Source organism: Polyodon spathula, chromosome 2, assembly GCF_017654505.1.
Source record: "Polyodon spathula isolate WHYD16114869_AA chromosome 2, ASM1765450v1, whole genome shotgun sequence".
Taxonomy (NCBI): Eukaryota; Metazoa; Chordata; class Actinopteri; order Acipenseriformes; family Polyodontidae; genus Polyodon; species Polyodon spathula.
This window is the reverse complement of record NC_054535.1, coordinates 64,474,691-64,494,599: the sequence shown is the minus strand read 5'-3', so window position 1 is coordinate 64,494,599 and position 19,909 is coordinate 64,474,691. Positions and strand designations below refer to the sequence as shown.

General features: G+C 37.3%; 1 protein-coding gene across 1 annotated transcript in view; it reads left to right on the top strand.

The window, feature by feature from the left end:
* The first annotated feature begins 3,521 nt into the window (after positions 1-3,521).
* Positions 3,522-19,909, top strand: part of LOC121299106 (transient receptor potential cation channel subfamily M member 3-like) — a 300,327-nt gene continuing 283,939 nt past the window's right edge. Inside the window, exon 1 of the mRNA XM_041226653.1 lies at positions 3,522-3,850. Coding sequence (XP_041082587.1) covers positions 3,761-3,850 — 90 coding nt within the window. The 5' untranslated portion in view covers positions 3,522-3,760. The remainder of the gene's footprint in view (positions 3,851-19,909) is intronic.

Here is a 19,909-nt window from a genome sequence, read left to right as displayed (position 1 = left end):
GATGCCTTCCTGTAGATCATTTTAGGCCACGAGCCTCCCGGCCTTCTGGTGCAGGCTTAACCCCCATGACTTCCTGTGGTGGCGGATTTTCCGAACCCAGAGATTTGATTTACAATGTTTCTGAGACAATATAATTTTTCCTATATCTTATTTTGGAATATGGCTTGCATCATTCAAATCCAATGACAGAGTGACCAGGTAAATCACACAGTTCATGCTGCGCTACTAAGCAGATGCATAGCTTGATCTAAGGAAAGCAATTCTCTGAATGCTGTTGTTTAATTTAGGTTTAAACATTAAACATTACACATTTACATTTTGCATTATAAAAATGTTCACGTTTAATCATAGTTTAATCAATACTATGCCCTATATCTTCCTCTGATTAAATCACTGGCAAATGTGTGAAATATTACATTTTCACAATATCTTTCACAAACTAGATAGTAATAATTGTACTCATGTGATCAATATAGACACCTTTATGCAATAAAGTGTGTAGGAGAATAAAAAATAAACACAGGTTGTCTATAGGATATATATATATATATATATATATATATATATATATATATATATATATATATATATATATATATAGTGTGTTTGCAAAAGTATTCAGACCCCTGACCTCATACTTCTCTCATATTACTGAATTACAAATGGTACATTGAAATTTCGTTCTGTTCGATATTTTATTTTAAAACACTTAAACTCAAAATCAATTATTGTAAGGTGACATTGGTTTTATGTTGGGGAATATTTTTAAGAAAAACAGCTTTTTAGCAGCTTTCAGTCTTTTGGGGTAAGCATGTACCAGCTTTGCATACAGTGTCAGAGTGATTTTGGCCCATTCTTCTTGGCAGATTTGCTCCAGGTTGTTCAGGTTGGTTGGACGACGTTTGTGGACCGCAATTTTCAAATAGTGCCACAGATTCTAAATGGGATTGAGATCAGGACTTTGACTGGGCCACTGTAGGACATTCACCTTTTTGTTCTTGAGCCACTCCAGTGTTGCTTTGGCCTTGTTCTTGGGATCATTGTCCTGCTGAAAGGCAAATTTCCTCCCAAGCTTCAGTTTTTTAGCGGACTGAAGAAGATTCTCTTGCAGTATTTTCCTGTATTTTGCTCCATCCATTCTTCCTTCATTTGTAACAAGATGCCCAGTCCATGCTGATGAGAAGCATCCCCACAGTATGATGCTGCCACCACCATACTTCACTGTAGGGATGGTGTGTCTTGAGGCATGGGCAGTGTTAGGTTTGCGCCACACATAACGCTTTGAGTTTTGGCCAAAAAGCTCTATCTTGGTCTCATCTGACCACAAAACCTTTTCCCACATCACAGCTGGGTCACTCTCATGTATCTGGCAAACTCCAGACATGCTTTCAGATGGTACTTTTTGAGTAACGGCTTCTTTCTTGCCACCCTCCCATAAAGGCCAGTGTTATGCAGAGCTATTGATATGTTTGACTGGTGCACCATTACTCCACTCCCAGCCATTGAACTCTGTAGCTCCTTCAAAGTGATTGTTGGCCTCTCTGTGGCTTCTCTCACAAGTCTCCTTCTTGTTTGAGCGCTGAGTTTTGAGGGACAGCCTTTTCTTGGCAGTGCCTGGGTAGTGTGATGCAGCTTCCACTTCCTGATTATTGATCCAACTGTGCTCACTGGGATATCCAAACTCTTGAATATTATTTTGTACCCTTTCCCTAATCTATGCATTTGTATTACTTTATCTCTAACTTCTGTAGAATGCTCTTTGGTCTTCATTTTCCTTCAGATTCACAGGCTTACCAATGATCCTTCAACAGTGGGGTTTTTATCCAGAAAATGTTACAGCAACTTTAATGGTTCACAGGTGGAGGCCAATGGTAAGGTAATTGTATCCTCGGGGGGGAAAATATTTCCCAACATAAAACCAATGTCACCTTACAATAACTGATTCAGAGTTTCAGTGTTTAAAAATAAAATATCAAACAGAACAAAATTTCAGTGTACCATTTGTAATTCGGTAATATGAGAGAATTGGTCAGGGGTCTGAATACTTTTGCAAGGCACTGTGTGTGTGTATATATATATATATATATATATATATATATAATATATATATATAGATATATATTTATACTATATAAGATCTTAAAGGAATCCTGATCTGTTCTAGAATTTCCTTAGGACTAAAGATTTATGTCGCTATTTGACATAATTTACCAGTACAAATAAAGCTCACAAAATATATTTAGATTTGAAGGGCCATATTTTCAAAGGGCTTTCTCCTGCTTTAATAAATTCCTGGTTTTTTTTTTTGTTTGTTTTTTTTTTTAAAGAGGCAAAATGCCTCTTAATTTTAAAAAAACAGAACCAAATCAACTAAGTTATATATTTCACGTTCTCTTAAGCACTGTCAAGGTGTTTTGTTTTTCACCGAGTAAAATTACCATGATTTATTCTCCTTTCATAATAGGAATTATTTACAGAATGGAGGAAATGTTTTAAAGTATGGCCCGAAGTGTCTAATTTTGAATACTAGCCTTTTATCCTAGTATTGAAATGTTAAATAGGCAAATACAAATATTTCTTCATTACCTGTCAGAACTTTCTCATGTAATAGGAAATCCCGGCTCACTTACTGGCTCACTGTGTGACCCTGAGCAAGTCACTTAACCTCCTTGTGCTCCATCTTTTGGGTGAGACATTGTTTTAAGTGACTTTACAGCTGACATATAGTTCACACTCCCTGGTCACTGTAAGCTGCCTTGGATAAAGGTGTCTGCTAAATAAACAAATAATAATATGTCAACTTTTTTTTTTTCATGATTTATATAAAACATTTCCCAACTCAAGTTACCTATTTCAAAAAAGGACCACAAATGTTAAATTACATTGTGAAGATAAAAATCAGATATTCAGAAATGCTTTGAACCACGTCAGAAATTAATATCATTCATGCCATAAGACAAACATGTCCAGGTAACTGGCTTTAATTTTGGAAAGTAAAATTCATTTAAATTGTACCAGTGAGGCGTGTTTGAAGACACCTCCATTACTACGCTGGAGTATGCAAATGCCAACAGGGGTCACCTGGACAGAAGGTGGTCTTTGATAATCACATTGGCTTATAAAAAAAATAATTTCTCCTTAGCTCTTTTGGGGCTACTACATCATTACTTGCCATACATATTTACATCCCCTTAGAAAAGACCACCATTTGCTAAACACAACTCATGCATTAAGCTTTGAACAATGAAATGATCCATTGCTTTTCTTTCATATTCTCTGCCTCCTTAAAATAGCTTTTTCAAATACAGTAGAAAGAATGCTTTCAGTCAAGAGAGCAAGCAGAGCACAGCCACCTCAGAGTCTCTACATGCTCCCTTAGGTGAGGAGATACTCTTTCTTCTAGTTGCAGGCATATTCTGGAGAGAGAGAGAGAGAGAGAGAGAGAGAGAGAGAGAGGCCATCTCTTTCTGTCTTGAACATAGTGCAACCCTCCCCTGTGCAGCAGCAGCAGCCTGATTGCTTCTAGTCTGGCTGCTTGTTTGGTATGCATGAGCATTGCTGCTCCAAAAGAGAAGAGGAAGCTTTCTTGAGGTTGATCAGATGCCACCGTTGAAGTAGTGGGAAGTGCTAATTTTCTAGCACTGAAAAGAGGGAGCTGTTGTTAGCTACTATGGTCATGGAGAATTGAGTGGACAAAAAGAGATCAGCCTAACACTTTTGGCAAGCCAGGTTCATAAAGTGAGATTTACAAAAGAGGGTAATGAATCAGCCAGATGCTCCACGGCCTCTGAACTGGACCATTCGGAAGCTGTGCCATGCAGCTTTTCTCCCATCAGTCCGACTTCTCAAGGTATGGGCAAGTTTTCTGCTGACATTAATGTGATGCTTCTGGGCACTATGTCAATCAGACTGTATCACGAAACGCTTGTATGGTTGCGACCTGAATAATTCATATCTTGACTATGTTGTATGCTGTTTGCAATTATATTTGCAGTTGTATTTGTGGTCTTTTACTGCAGTACTAGAGATTCTATAAATTCATTTTGTACACAGATAAATAATAAAGAAGTGTTTTTTTCCATGCCATTTTTATCATGGCAAGAAGAATTTACAGTAACTTTTTTGTTGCTCTTTAGTTCTTTTATCAGTATGTATTTCCATATGCAGAACACATGTTGTTAGGATATTCCTGACTAGTCAGTTGTGCTCAGCAGAATCTAAAATAAATCATGTTTAATGATGGCTTAATAGCTTATTTTGTGCAGTGTACAGTATCTGATACTGCTGCCTGTTGTACACAAGGCTATTGCTAATAGGGTGTTAATCATACCGATTCACATAACTTTAAAAAAAAAAAAGTATATAAAAGCCTTCTTATGGGTACTTAATATGTCCATGAGTGATTTAGTCATTACCTGTCACAGAAAAGTCTATACAGTATGTGCTTGTACGTATGTCAGAGACTGTTTCAGGCAATGCAGAAGAGAAACAGATGTTTATTTTTTAGAAATACTGCCAAATACCTGCCTAATAATTTGAATAAGTGTTTTTCAAATCTTTGAATCCAGAGTTGTGTTTAATTTATTTTAATCAAAAATAGCTTTTTAAAACTGAAATGATTGATGAATGAATCGAGGGACATTCACATTATTTAAATATCTAGTCTACATAGCGATTTAATTTTTGTTTTCCTTTTTTAACCTAGGTTATATAGATTCTATTTATCCAATGCATAGATTTTAATTTGACTTCATGTCATTACCTGTACTTTCTGAGCTATTCTGTTCAGAGCTTTTCAGCACCAGTATACATGATGTACATCCTTTGCACGTTCATTGGAGTGAATTAATAATAAAATGATGTCTACTTGGACTTACATGTGTGCATTCATAAAGTATTAATCCTCCAATGAATGCATGGACTGCAGTGCACTTACCGGAATACCGGGAAGTATTTCCATGTGAGCCTTCCAAGATGTCAGCTGGGTTCTTTCATTACAGAAGTCATTACTTTGCCATTACAATAACATAATTACTTTTAAGTTAATTTTATCATTCACTTCACCCTAGGCTATAAAAAGAAAAACTGCACACTTGTCAGGCATGTCAGGTCCAATTTATTTTTACATGTGCTGGTTCGAGCATCACCCATACCTCTTTGCTAACGCCACTTTGTCAACTTTCTGGGATTCGGTAAGGTCTCTCTCATACTGTGACACCAGAAGAAGAGACAATGTCATATTCAACAAAGTCAATTCTACCAGAAAAAACATTGTTGAACTCCTCAATAAGCTAACGCAGCTCCCATTGCTGATCTGGAACCAATTGATCCCCCATCGAAATGACTTTAGTGCTATGGGTCTCTAGTCAGGGGCCTAAATCATCCTTTACTTTGCTAGGGGCTGTAAATAAGGCCTTCCTTGCCTGCCAGGGCTTTAATAAATTTACATGATAAATTTCACGTTCATTACGGCGATCAGGCTGTCTAATTTCATAATTCACCTTTCCATAGCCCGAATCACTTTATATGTCCCCTTCGATTTAGTACATAATTTTGATTCTGAAGAAGCAGCATTACCTTGTCTCCTGATGAAAAGGTTTGAATTTGTGCATTGTTATTTTAATGCTGCTGCTTAGTAGGAGCACATGCTGCACTACGTTGTTGGATGTGCTGTTGTCCCCACTTGAGTGCCACATGTCCAGTGTATTGAGAAGGGCTGGAGTAGCATTTGCCCTAGATGGCCCAGTAACGTCGCCCTCTCTGTCACACTGCATACCGACTTCTTTTGATTGGTGTTTGTTACCATTCTTGCATTCTCCCACTAGACCCAAGCCTTGTCTTATTAATGCTCCTTCCCACTTTTTAATCCTTCTCTCTTTATTCGTTTTTCTAGGATGAAAGAGGGGGGAAAACATTTCAGTTTGAAAAGGAAAAATATCACCAATTATTTCCTTTTCTTGCTTTTCTGCCACTTTTACATGTTTATAGATCTGGCAGTTTTCAAACCTGTCTCATCGCCTCTATCGCTTCTGGTGTGTGGTCATGTCGCTGCGAACATGTCATAAAAAAGCATAGCGTCTGGTGTGTGGAGACCTTAACCCTTATGTTTTTAGATTGAATATGTTGCCTCAGATAGGAAAGAAACACATAATGCAGGTGCAGCACAAAAGGAACTGTTTCAATCTATTATTGTTCCCAGCTTAAACGTCACTCAATGAATCTACCCAGTGACATTTTCTATAGGCATTTTAATGATCATAGTAAGGCAAAGTAGTTGGACTGTGTCATACTAAAGTAAACTCAAATTAATTTGCAGCCTTCCTGAAAAAACAAAGGCACATAATTAAACAAATGATGCAACCATGAATATAACCATTTTATTTATTTTTTAATTTGGAATCACCAATAGTTTTTTCTTACCCCATTTTGCTCCCAATTTGATATGCCCAATTCTTTTTTTAAGCCTGGCTCACCACTGCAACCCCTGTACTGACTCGAGAGAGACAAAGATGAGCACACAAATCCTCCGAAACGTGTGCAGTCAGGCGTCCACTTCATTTCACTCTGCAGCATCGCCATGCAGCTACCTTCAGAGCTACAGCATCAGAGCCCCGCTTAGCTCTGGGCCACTTACAGACACGCCCGCATGCACCTGGCCAGTCTACAGGGGTTGCTGGTGCGCAATGAGCCGAGGAACCCTGGCCAACATAAGCCCTCCCCACCCTGGGCGGCGCTAAGCCAATTAATTCCATTGTGATTTTGGGGTTGAAGTCCAACACATTTGTATATATCTTTATTTATTACCTGGTAGAAGGGACATTATACACAGTGGTGATGATATGGGATGCAGGGCACTATGTCCAGTTGTCAGTGACAGCACCCAATGGGATTAAATCCTGTACCTTAACCAGCTATCGAAAAGATTTGGGGTCTGGGGCTTGCCACCCCTCCTCCCCGGAAAATAAATAAATAAACAAAATAAAAACAACCAAGCTACTAATCAGAATAATTATAGCATAATTGCAACATGTTCTGTTTATTCATACAAACTCAAAATCTGTGATTACCTCAGTTTGTAAGAGAAGGCAATGATATTACAGTTAAAAAATAACTTTTTATAGCTCATGTTAATTATCAACTTGCAACTTCATCTTTAAAATGTTCAACATATAACTGCTTTTCACCTGCCTAATCTGTCTGATAATCTCTCTTTTTTTAAATTTCTGTATTTTTAAATTGAATATTTCTTAACACTACACCCTGACTCGACCTAAACCACAGATGAGTCTATTATGGAAAAAAAGAGGTAGGACTGGGTTTTTATTACCATAGCAACATAAAAGGAATTGGAATGTTATTTTTTCTCATTGTATTTGAAATATAAACTACACGTCACAGACTGAGAAACTTGTGGTTAGCTGTATGTATATATCGAATTGGATGCTGTGGCAGTTTGGGTGACTCAAACATGAACAACCCACGTCAGGAGGTTTCTAGAATTTAAAGAATTTGTTGCAGATCCGATTCTGGCCCTGCCTTCTCTTCAAATTTGTAATAGAGGCACGTAATAGAAAATAAAGCTTGAATTTATTGTAACTATTTATTCGTGATTCACCTTGAAAAACTCCCTCTGTGGATATAAAATGACTGATATTAATTTAACATTCTTGGTACCCACAGGCAGGGGTTTCTCACAGGTGGAGGTGGGAGGTGAGCCCTTGGGATTGGGAGGCTTGGATTCACTTCCCATCTCTACCTGTCAGAAACGTTTGCCTGTGGGAACTGAAAACGTTACATTATATTAAAATGAGGAAAGAAATTTTGAATTCTGATTTTCAAGGGCTCTTAAAACAGACTCGGGCACTGTAAAATACACCCAGGGCACGGGCCCCGTGGGCCAGGTGCCCAGCGATGCCCCTGGCCCTGTCACAGCCTGTTATAAAGCAGCATAGTAGTGTTTGAAATTATGTTGAGTTCACCTTAATGCTTTAGATTTGGCTATGGTTGTGTTCTACCTTTCATTCCCACACCATCCAGATAGTGGTGTAACAGCTCATCAGTGTTTCAAATGCTGTATCTTATTTCTTTATCCCAGGTGTGACAGAGCATAGGCTCTGCACATGGGGGTGCACGTGTGTGAGTTTAGTGGCCAGTGGCCATCTTGGTGAAGGGGTAGCCTACACCAAGACAGTCACAATTTGTACAGCAGCATGGCTGTTAATTGTTTTATTGTGTGTGCATGAGAAGTGTGGAATGTGTCCAGGTAGTGATTGATTGAATGGTTAATTGCCAATCAACCCCTGGTCACATAAATACCCCATTAGTATAAAAGGAGACAAAGAATGTTTGTGCAAGTGGAGAGAGTGAGAGAAAAAAAGTACTGTAATAGCCATTTGCTTGGGTGTTTTGTTTTGTTTATTTTGAAGAATTTTGTGGTCAGTGTTTTTGTTTAAACTTTTATTGTGTTTGTGTGTTTTTTTGTTTGTTTTGGTTATTAAAAGTGAGCAAAAAGCATGATTGTGTTGGATAATCTTTGAAGACACTACATTTACTTTTTTTCTGGTTCTTGTTTTTCCAAATTATAAAATGCTAAGGAAGTAATTGGCTGGCTTTGAAGGGTTTAAAAAATCAGACATTGTCTTGCTGTGTAAACATTATGGCGTGGTTTCCATGGAAAACTACCGAATAACACATGGATATCATTTTAAATAAATAAATAAATAAATAAATAAATAACATTCCATAAGACAGCACTGTATACCATACATGTATTATTCACTAAAACTTTTTTGACTGCATATATATTTATTAATGATGGGCACCAATATCGAAATTTTGATATGTAATCTTTTCATTTTCATTTAAAGTCAGAGGACTAGAAATCCCAAGTAGAAGGCAGGGGGGTGTGGGGGTCTGCCCCCCACCGAAAACAAATTTCAGGGTTTTGCAGGGTTCTAAATCCTGCATATCCTTGGCCTAAATATCTGCCTTCATAGGGCCTCAAAATGATTTAGGCATCCAGATTTAAAGATCAAGTAAAAGTTACTTATGTGTCTATGAAAAGTAATTACAAAATAATATATTACATTAGAATATTTAAACCATAAACTTGTCTTAGCGCACAGTAGATTTCAAAGTAAAGTCCACATATTTAAGCAAACTGTTCAGTTTTGCAATAATCTATTGAAAGAAAGTCTGAACCAATGAAACAGAGAACTGATATTTCAGGCACAAAAATACACAATGTCACATTATATAGATACCATAATTCCAAGTAAGACAGAAGAGAAATATGAAGCAATTTGTAGATTAGATATATCATAAGAACCAGTATTAATTGGTAGTACATTTGAATAGAGAACAGGTAAGCCATAAGCTGTGTTTTGTTTTTTACTGTTTTGTGTATTCCATTTTTGTTTTGCATTTTACAAAAAACAACAACTTTTAAGTTTCTAAAAATACTCATGGAACCACCAGTCCTTACATTTCTTTTTAGTCTTCCAAGATTCTGAGTATACATACTTTCCCATTTCACCATTTCTCATTAACTATGGAGTCCGAGAATGTGCAAGTGCATTAATAAGTAAATAAATAATAATTAATAAATACAAATGCACATGAGAGAACAGTGATTTCGAACACTGTTTATTTTACAGTTTTCAGAAGTTTGTTTCTGTTGCAATTTCTGTAAACATGAATGTGATTTCTACAGTAAGTTATTCAATTTTTATTCAGTTATGTTATCTGTTGTTTGATTAAAATAAATCAATAATAATGTACTGTCATCTACTTAAAACACATAGCTTGAGAGTAAAAGTACAGTAAATAAATATCAACTAATAGGTATATGAAATAGAAAGACATGGAAATGACTTGGTTAATGCTGAAACAGAAAATTACTTTGGTCTGCAAATTACATTTATATACACAAAATGGTTTTGGATATTTCTTATTCATTTTAAACAGATTAGCCCAAAATTCCCACTTCTAAAGGAGATTGGCATGAGCTACTATAGGAAATCTGGAGAAGCTTCCCTTTTTGGCTGGTGCTTGCAGTCTGGCACAAAACACTGCAATACACGGCTAACTAGCTTTAATTTGTATTACATTATAGTACAACCACTTATTGTAGAAATCACATTAATGTTTATGTTGGACCTTGGAAAAGGGTAAGTTATTGATATAGATTCTATGCAGTCTATTTAAGACTTTCAATACTGTTGTAGCTCAATATTGCCAGAACGTGAGGCACGATCAGCAAACTATACAGCTGGTGAGTGTGCAGGAGTAAGTGAAATCAAACCGCTATGCATTCATTTGTTAAGATATTTCATGTTCGATATACATTATGCTGTAAAATATAAAAATATGTACAGTTAAATCAGTAAAGAACAAAACAACAGGAAAAAGGAGGAATTTAAGCTGCTGACAACGGGATTCAATAGGATCTTTACATTTCAGGACTGGTGGTCACCCTAACACACACACACACACACACACACACACACACACGTCTATGCTACCAAGTGGGGACTATGATTCTCCACCAGCCAATGGGCACCATGACTTCCCAACATTTTCTTTAAAACAAATATATATATAGAAAATTATGTTTTAATCTGTGTCTGTGCCACAGTCACTCTGAGTCCTGCTGTTCACAACCATTATACAGACATTTTGTAGACTCATCTTCCTCTTTCTCACAATTCAGCATTTAGTAGTTTTTAAGTTCTAATTCTTTACTCTAAATTACAGAATTTTTGCAAATGATTATGAGAATGTTTTAAAAAGCTAATTTGTAATTTTTAGTTAAACTAATTATAACCATAAGACTATTTCTATTTAATTTTAATTAACTCTACTAATTTGTATCATATTAAATATCAATATATAAATATTATATCATATTTAATATCTACATTAGCAAATTTACATGACAATTTTAAAAACATTATTTTATTTATATGTCAGTTGTGGCAAAGTGCCCGCCCATGTGTATTTTGTGTTGTATGTTGTGTGTTAAATGTTGGTGTATGGTCATTGGTACACGGGATATAAACGCGTCTGTGTAACACAAGTGTTTAAAATGTATATTTGTATTTAGGCACGAGGATTGCACAGCACTTCACGTGCAGGTAAAATGTAATAATATGTGAGCACGGGGAATTGCACTTTATTAATTCACATGCAGGTGTACTGCGACTCCAATTGAATGATTGATTAGCAATCGAGTCTCGGTACAGCTGCACAAAAGCAGCAAAACTTAAAAAAAGTATTTTTGTATAAATTCTATATGTGCAACTTGCTCATAAAATGAGTGAGTGGAGAACAGGATTGGAGACGGAGGTTAGAATAATAATAATAGTTAAAATATCAGCTCACCGTGTTTGTCTCTTTAATTGGCGAAAGTGCCGTGTTCTGTGTTTTTGTTTGCTACAACCTTTTTATTTACTGTTCTGTTCATTAAACCAATCGCTCAGCTCCACCCAACTCCACCTCTCTGTTGTTTATTTCCTGGTTCCTGTTTCTGGTCTGACGTCACCCACTACAGCTGTCTTCATGACACACTATATACAAAAATATCTAACTGCAGAAAGAAATTCGTATTTCAGTGTGTGAGGATCATTTTGTACTATGCAAGTGGGGACTTGTGTCGCTCAGTACTATCTAAGTGGGGACTATAATGTGGGGGCTGTTTATATGAAGGATTATGAACCTGGTGAACTTTTATATTGATAGAACCATGAAAGAACAGTTAGCAGCCTAATTACTATAAATAATGTATACCAGGTATCTACAATGTACTTGCATAGTTTATTTACATTGCACAAACACACACAGCAGTGTGTGAGTGTCGTTCCAGGTCATTTTATCTAGGTGAGGACTATATTGTAATGAATATTTTTTAGAAATATGATAAGGTATTGTATAAACAGAATTACAGACACATTATTGATGATAGTATACACTAATTATAACAATTACCTACTATGCATTTTACAATCATTAAATGATTACACTAACACACACACACACACACACACACACACACACACACACACACACACACACACACACACACAGTAAATTGGAATTATGGCTAATGTAACAGTTATTTTGCTCCAAAAACAACAATCATTCTTGAGGGATTACAAATGTTTTTGCTGTACAACATGTTTTGAATATCTTATCTTGTTATTAAAACTTTTTTTAATGAACAAAAAAAAAAAGGTTTAATTAATATTATAACAAATACTAGAGTACTTGTTATTAACATACTAAAGTGTAACTCCTGTACTTACTGATGGAACAAGTCTAATTTGTGGCTCACCTTTGTTTTGTTTTTTTTCTGTGTACTTTGTGTTTGTACATTAGTTTGCCATCTGTAATGAAACAATGCTGGCATTGTCTCCCAATACACTATGTAACACAATTTTTGTTCCTGGGTAGTAAGTGTTATTTCCTAATTGCTTATGCCTCAAAAGTACAGAAAATGGCTATTATTCCCCACAAACTTTGCTTTTGTGACCAGGACAGTGATATTTTGAAATGTACCTATTTCCAATGAGAAAACGGGCGAATTTGTGTCTTTTCGTTCACATAAAGTCAGAAAAAAACAATATATGAATCCAAATTAACATGTATTTATACTAAAGTAATACAAAAATGACTACAAAAGATTTAGAAGTGAGTAGTTTTTCCAGATTTACGATTATACTGTAAGTCACTTCACGAATCAGCCCCCAAATGTAGTCTCCCATCATGTTCTCGTTATACTGTCCTTGGTAGCGGCGTTCAAAGTCCAGTATATCCTGGTGGAAGCACTTGCCTTGCTCCTCCGAGTACGCTCCCATGTTCTTGAATTTATCAAGATGCGCATCAAGGATATAGACTTTGAAGGACATCCTACAGCCCATTGTGCCATAGTTCTTCACCAGAGTCTCAACCAGCTCCACATAGTTTTCGGCCTTGTGATTGCCCAGGAAGCCCCGAACCACTGCGACAAAGCTGTTCCAAGCTGCTTTCTCCTTACTAGTGAGCTTCTTGGGGAATTCATTGCACTCCAGGATCTTCTTTATCTGTGGTCCGACGAAGACACCGGCTTTGGTCTTTGCCTCAGACAGCTTAGGGAAGAAGTCTTGAAGGTACTTGAAGGCTGCCGACTCCTTATCTAGAGCTCTGACAAATTGTTTCATAAGGCCCAATTTGATGTGCAGTGGTGGCATCAGCACCTTCCGGGGGTCCATCAGTGGCTCACACTTGACGTTGTTCCTCCCCACAGAGAACTCGGTCCGTTGTGGCCAGTCCCGCCTGTGGTAGTGCGCCTTGGTGTCCCTGCTGTCCCACAGGTAAAGATAGCAGGGAAACTTGGTAAAACCGCCTTGGAGACCCATCAGGAATGCCAACATTGCAGCCTCTTGATGCCATCTCAGAAAAATGCAGATATGTATCCCCTTAGGCAGCCGGAACTAAACTGAACTGGTGGGCTTAAGGCCCCTGTATTTATACTACTATTTATATTAATGGAAAGTTCTAGAAAGTTCTAGAAGTTACTCCAAGTTTAATCAGCACTGAATCTATCTGGAATGTTCTGGAAAATAGGTAAATTTCAAAATATCACTGTCCTGGTCACAAAAGCAAAGTTTGTGGGGAATAATAGCCAGGTTCTATACTTTTGAGGCATAAGCAATTAGGAAATAACACTTACTACCCAGGAACCAAAAAAAATTTAAAAATTGTTACAAGGTGATATTAGCCTTTCCTCCACTGTTCCCTTCACATTGACAAAATAGAACTAATAGGCTAAATGTATTAAATGTAGCGGTCTATTTATTTAAGCAGTTATATGATATATGTACGTATTAGTATTATACTGTACTGATGATTGTGTTAGGGGGAAGTGTTCATGGCGTATGTAGCTATAGTGTTTTGGTCTTGAAAGAGAGTGTTTTGAATGTGAATTCAAAGAGCAGCAGAGTGTGTTGAACGTGAATTCAAAGAGCAGCAGAGTGTGTTGAATGTGAATTCAAAGAACAGCAGAGTGTGTTGAATGTGAATTCAAAGAGCAGCAGAGGGTTTTGAACGTACACTCATTACACTCTTTATCAACTTAAGGGGCTTTCACACCGGACACGGCGCGGCAGTGGCAATTGTTTTCAGTGAAGGCCGTGACATGAAACGGCACTCAAGTGGCTCCATGGAGCAGCACGCAAGAGAGAAAGTATTTTCAACTTTTGCTACTGCGCGCCGTGACGTGAATTACCAGCAGCCAATAGGGGGAAGTAGGAGGCTCCTTTGCAAGGAAGAAATAAAAAACTAAATAAAAATAAAACTGAGGAAAAGCTTGTGGTTCGAATTTTTGATTTTCTAGAGTTGTATAATCCAACATTAAGTTTAAGTTTGAAACCTGTCTTTATCAAACCGGAGCTCCTGTATCAGCCGAAGATATTCGCTGTACCTTTTGCTTTTCTTGGCGATGTCATGGACCCACTCTTACATTTTTTTTTTCTTTCTCCGGTAAAGCAGGGCGATCGCAATTATCTTTTTTTGTTTGCTGTTATTCAAAGTATTGTGTTGTCAGATGCACAGTAAAACTGATTGTTGCCACTTTTTCAGTTTTCCACCCAAAATTTTGATATGAGGGGATGGCAGTAGTTGCATTTTTTAATAATGCATACGCTAATGCAATAATATCAATGTATAATGATGCCTTTAACTCACACTCTCTTTGCCTATACCCAGCAAACCACACAGAACTCACAAAGAAAGAAATCAACATGTTTTTATTTAGTTTTAAACAACATCATTGCCTGATATTTTAAGTGATTGCAGGGGGGTTAAAATTAGGTTTTATAAAAATATATATAATGTTTCGCTCCTTGTTACTTGAATGTCCGATGTGAACTCCCCTCTACATTCAAAATACTCTAGAGTGTTTATACTGTGGCGTGTTTTTGGCATCCTACGTCAGGACCTGGAAAGTTATCAATTCATCTCAACGTGACAAATACCGTGTCGCCAAAAGAAATAATATATAGTCACGTATAATAATGTACACGTGTGTGTTTATCCAGTTTTTAACATGGTTTAAATTATATTTAGGGCTTCTGATTTTCAGTTTTAACCTATAAAACCTGATATAAAAAAAATGAAAATTGGTGGATAGCCAATAAATACCGAAAAACTGCAAATGGTTAATCAATTCACGTTGACTTTACCCCTTCAAAAATAAAATTTACTACAAAAAAAATAATAAATACATTTCCCAGTTCTGCCCTCCTGGCTTGTATCAATCATTGATTCGTTCTGAATACTTAAACCCGCCCCAACTACTGAGTGACAGCACATTCTTACATTTCTATTGGAGACTCTGCTTGCAAGATTTAAAACGAGATTACAATCAGGATTGGAGGCTTGTTCGTGGGATCTAAAACTATTACAGTTAAGATACAGAGGATTTAAAACAGAATTCCAAATTTTGGTGAAATTTAAAAAACAATGCCTACAGACAAACCCCCCAGAAGTACGTGCCCGTGAACATAGGGATTTCTTTGTGGAAGACAGCAAAGACAAGAAGGAGCAACTTAAGTTTGCAAGTATTGACGACTTACTGCTATGCATATTTTGACAGAAAAAAAAAAACACTGAAGCATTTCGGAAAGTAATTGAAAACATTAATTTCATAAAGTATATCAAAAACGAAAGCCCAGAAACTATTTACACAAAACTTGAATATAGCTAAAAATAAGCACCAAAAAATACAATTAATAAAACCTGAAAAACAGAAGCCCTGATTACATTAAAACACTGATGCTCATACTTACAGATTGATTGCAGATTGATATAAAAAATATAAAACATTTATGGATTTGTCAAAGAAAGTGTCTATAATCTGCCATTAAGCAAGCACAACAACATAAAACAGAGCAATGCTTATGATCTGTCGGTTTCTTATTGTTCTGGCTTCGTTTTGTAATGGTATCTCCTCCTACAGCTTTTACCCAATCAACTTGATTGTAACTAAGCTTGTAACTGCAGATGACCACATAGTTTTGTGTTTTGTAGATAAACTTACTGAAATACACATACTGTAAAAACTTTTGTTTAAGTCTATTTTCTAGGTATTTTAGGGGGTCATAAAAAGGGGAGAGCAACTTATACACTGGTGTGACCTATAGGCTTTTTCCTGAAATTGTTGTCTCAAATAGGGGGCGGGGGGATTTATACACCTGTTGTGACAATACTTTCAGTGCTGCTTTAGGAATGCTGCTGGTGGTAGCTGTCAACTAACTATATATAACGAATAAGTAAAATATTGAGTATACTGTAAAACTTCAAATAATCACTGGTCTCTAATACTCTTCGGATTCTAATAGGCAGCTTTATGTAGATGGAGTCTGTGTTGGCTGCACTGTGATTTGTGTTCGGTTCCACCAACCAGCTGTTTGTGCGGGACCGAGGGTCTGAGCCATTGGACTGTGTATATGTAAATGTACCCCTGTGTGTGTGAGCCAATAGGAGTCGGGGGATCACTATTTATTAATTATGTGTGTGCAGCTCCGGGTTGTGCTGTGGTTTTCATGTAGCTGTGTGGGAGTGTGTCTTGGAGCTGTCTATCTGAGCTAAATCATTTAACAAGAGAGCATCCATTTGCTTGCTGTTCCTACGCTTCAATAAAAATAGCAGTTTTCACTGCTTTAAACTGCATCCTGTGCCATCTCCATTTCTTCCGTCTGCGGACCAGATATGCTGTCGCTACAATATCTAGCAGATTGTTAAGTATCTGGAATGTGAACTGAATGCATTCATTGCTAGATTACGATTTCTAGTAATCACATAATGATGTTAAATGACGATGGGTACCGGGTGCATTTAATATATCTAATGAGTCCTACTTTCAATACTCCTCTGATGAAGACAACATATCGAAACACATCAGCGTACCTGTTTATCTTGTTTTAATGAATGAAGTATGAATAATTGAGACATGTTTGGGATATAGACATATTTAGCAGGAGTTGCTGTCTTTTCTCTATGGCGGTGGCAATATCTAAGAAGTGTTTCCTATTTAACTGTTCCTGTGACAAAGCACCTCGTGTCTGATTAAATGGACTGAAACATCTCTGTAGTGCTGGCATCTATATTTTCTACAAATATACACTGAGTGTACAAAACATTAAGGACACCTTCCTAATATTGAGTTGCACCCCCTTTTGCCCTCAGAACAGCCTCAGTTTGTTAGCATGGACTCTACAAGGTGTTGAAAGTGCTCCACAGGGATGCTAGCCCATGTTGACTCCAATGCTTCCCACAGTTGTGTCAAGTTGTCTGGTAGTGGATCTCTACTCCGAATAGCTTGTTCCATCTCATCCCCCAGATGCTCAATTGGATTGAGGTCTGGTGACTGGGCAGGCCACAGTAGTAAGCTCAATTTACTGTCATGTTCGTGGAACCATTCCTGGACAATCCTAGCCTTGTGGCATGGGGCATTATACTGCTGAAAAATTCCATTAGCAGATGGATACACTGCTGCCATGAAGGGATGCACCTGATTGGCAATGAAGTTCAGATATCCTGTTGCATTCAAACTTGCTCCACTTTTATCAAGGGGCCCAATGTGTGCCATGAAAGCACACCCCACACCACCACCACCAGCCTGCAATGTTGGCACGCGGCATGATGGATGCATGTACTCTTGTGGTTTTCTCCACACCCTAGTCCTCCCATCAGTGTGAAACAGCAGGAAGCGGGGTTCATCAGACCAGGCAATGTTTTTCCAGTCTTCCAGTGTTTTCATTCCTTAGTCCACTGCAACCGCAATTTCTTGTGTTTTGCTGAAAGAAGTGGAACTCTGTTAGGTCGTTGGCTGCCATACCCCATTCGTGTACAGGACCACTGATTTTATATTTTAAAAGGTTCTTAAGTTTATTTCACTAAAAACAAGCACACAAAAATGAAGCAGCAAACAACGCATTTCGACAACGTGCCTTCGTCGGGTTCGCGCACACACACTGATGCACAAAAGAAACACATCACTCAGATCTAATGGATTTAATCAAATATTTTTACATAGATATCAAACAAAATGACAAAAAAAGAGTGTGACCAAAAATACAGATCAACGGATCATGATAAGTTTTCAGTATGAAACGTGACAAACTGTTAAAATGAAAACATTACAAAGTTAATAGCGGATATGACCTCCCTGATCATTAACACAATCCTGGCAGCATTAACTCATTGACCTGATCAGCCTCTAGATAGACTGCTTGGGATGTTCCGCCACTCTTGTCACGGTTGGCTGGTCATGGTTGTCTTTTTATGGAATTACGCAGATGGATCAGCCGAATGTGACGGTCCTGGGCCAGAGTGGTGACCCTCTGCCTTCCAGGGCCTGGTCTGTCCCTCAGAGATCCGGTTTCCTGGTTTCTCTGGAGTAGTCGGATGATTGTTGAAGCAGAACATCTCATTCTCCAGGCAGGCCACCTTCACAGACACCTCACAGACAGGCCACCTTCAATCATGCTAATAGCAACCAGGCAATCTTTACTCACGAGGGGCATTGGCGTATCTTTCACTGTTCTTGCATTAATTAAAATGATGTCTTCTTGAAGGCTATTTATACAGATTCTTAAGTTAACTCATTTTGGCAATTTTAACAACTCAAATAACAAACATAGAGCACCTGCCATTTTTATGAAATCACATGACTTTAGCTCAGTACTTTATTATCCCAGGGAACAAACCTATCTGCTCACTATTTAAAATGTAAATAACATTATATGTGTCCAATGACCTATTTATGTAAAACTTACTGTTGCATTTTCATTGTGTATTTTACACACACACACACACACACACATACACAGAGAGAGAGAGACACACACCACTAACTCATTCATAGCCCCTTTAAATTGAAAAAATTGATTTTTAAGTGCTAATGCACTATGTTTAAGAACCAAAACAAAACACCTAGCTCCACTCAAGCAATATTTAAACATACTGGAACCGAACTAACAAACAGGACAGCTAAGCCGTTTACCTGTTAACACAAAATCAAACTAAAAACACTGTTTTTACAAATAACTAGTTTACAAAAAGGCTACACACAGTATATTTTTTTCCATACGCTTGAGCACACTATCAAGTGGGCTTCTATGCATACCAGCAGCCCTGAACAGACTGGCTGCACTCCTTTTAAACCCTGCACCTGGCTCTAATTTACAGTAATAGCCAGGTGCAGGTGATAATGAACTAATAAAACAATTAAACAAAGTGTGCATACACACATGTTTTTAGGCAGGGAGGAATTTAAACCTCTCCCTGCTCATATATATATATATATATATATATATATATATATATATATATATATATATATATATATATATATATATATATATAAAGTATTTTAGTCATTCATATTCTTTTTCAGTACTTTAATGACTCAGCCACACACAAAACTTGATTTTTCAAAGTGCTTGTGCGCTATTTTTAGTAAACAATAACAAAAACAAAACCAAAACAAAACCTAGCTCTTTTTTTGAGCACTAACTAACACAGAGTGGAACCTTCTCTAATCATCAGACAGGTAGGCTTGTTTACCAGTTGCCAAACAAAACAAAACAATTTCTCACAGCACAACTCAAAATGTTTCACACTAACTTTCTTCTACAATTACAGCTGCACAGTCAGGCTCCTACCCACACTAGCAGCACAGAACAGACTGGCTGCTATCTTTGAATACCCTGCACCTGGCTCTAATTTACAATGATAGCCAGGTGCAGGAGATAATTATTAATAAAACAATTAATGTAATTAAATAATTGAATTAGCACTTTTCAGCCTCTGTCCTTCTGGGAGGTGTAGTCCTGTGTTCCCTCAGGACTACATGTTCTCTGCTCCTCAT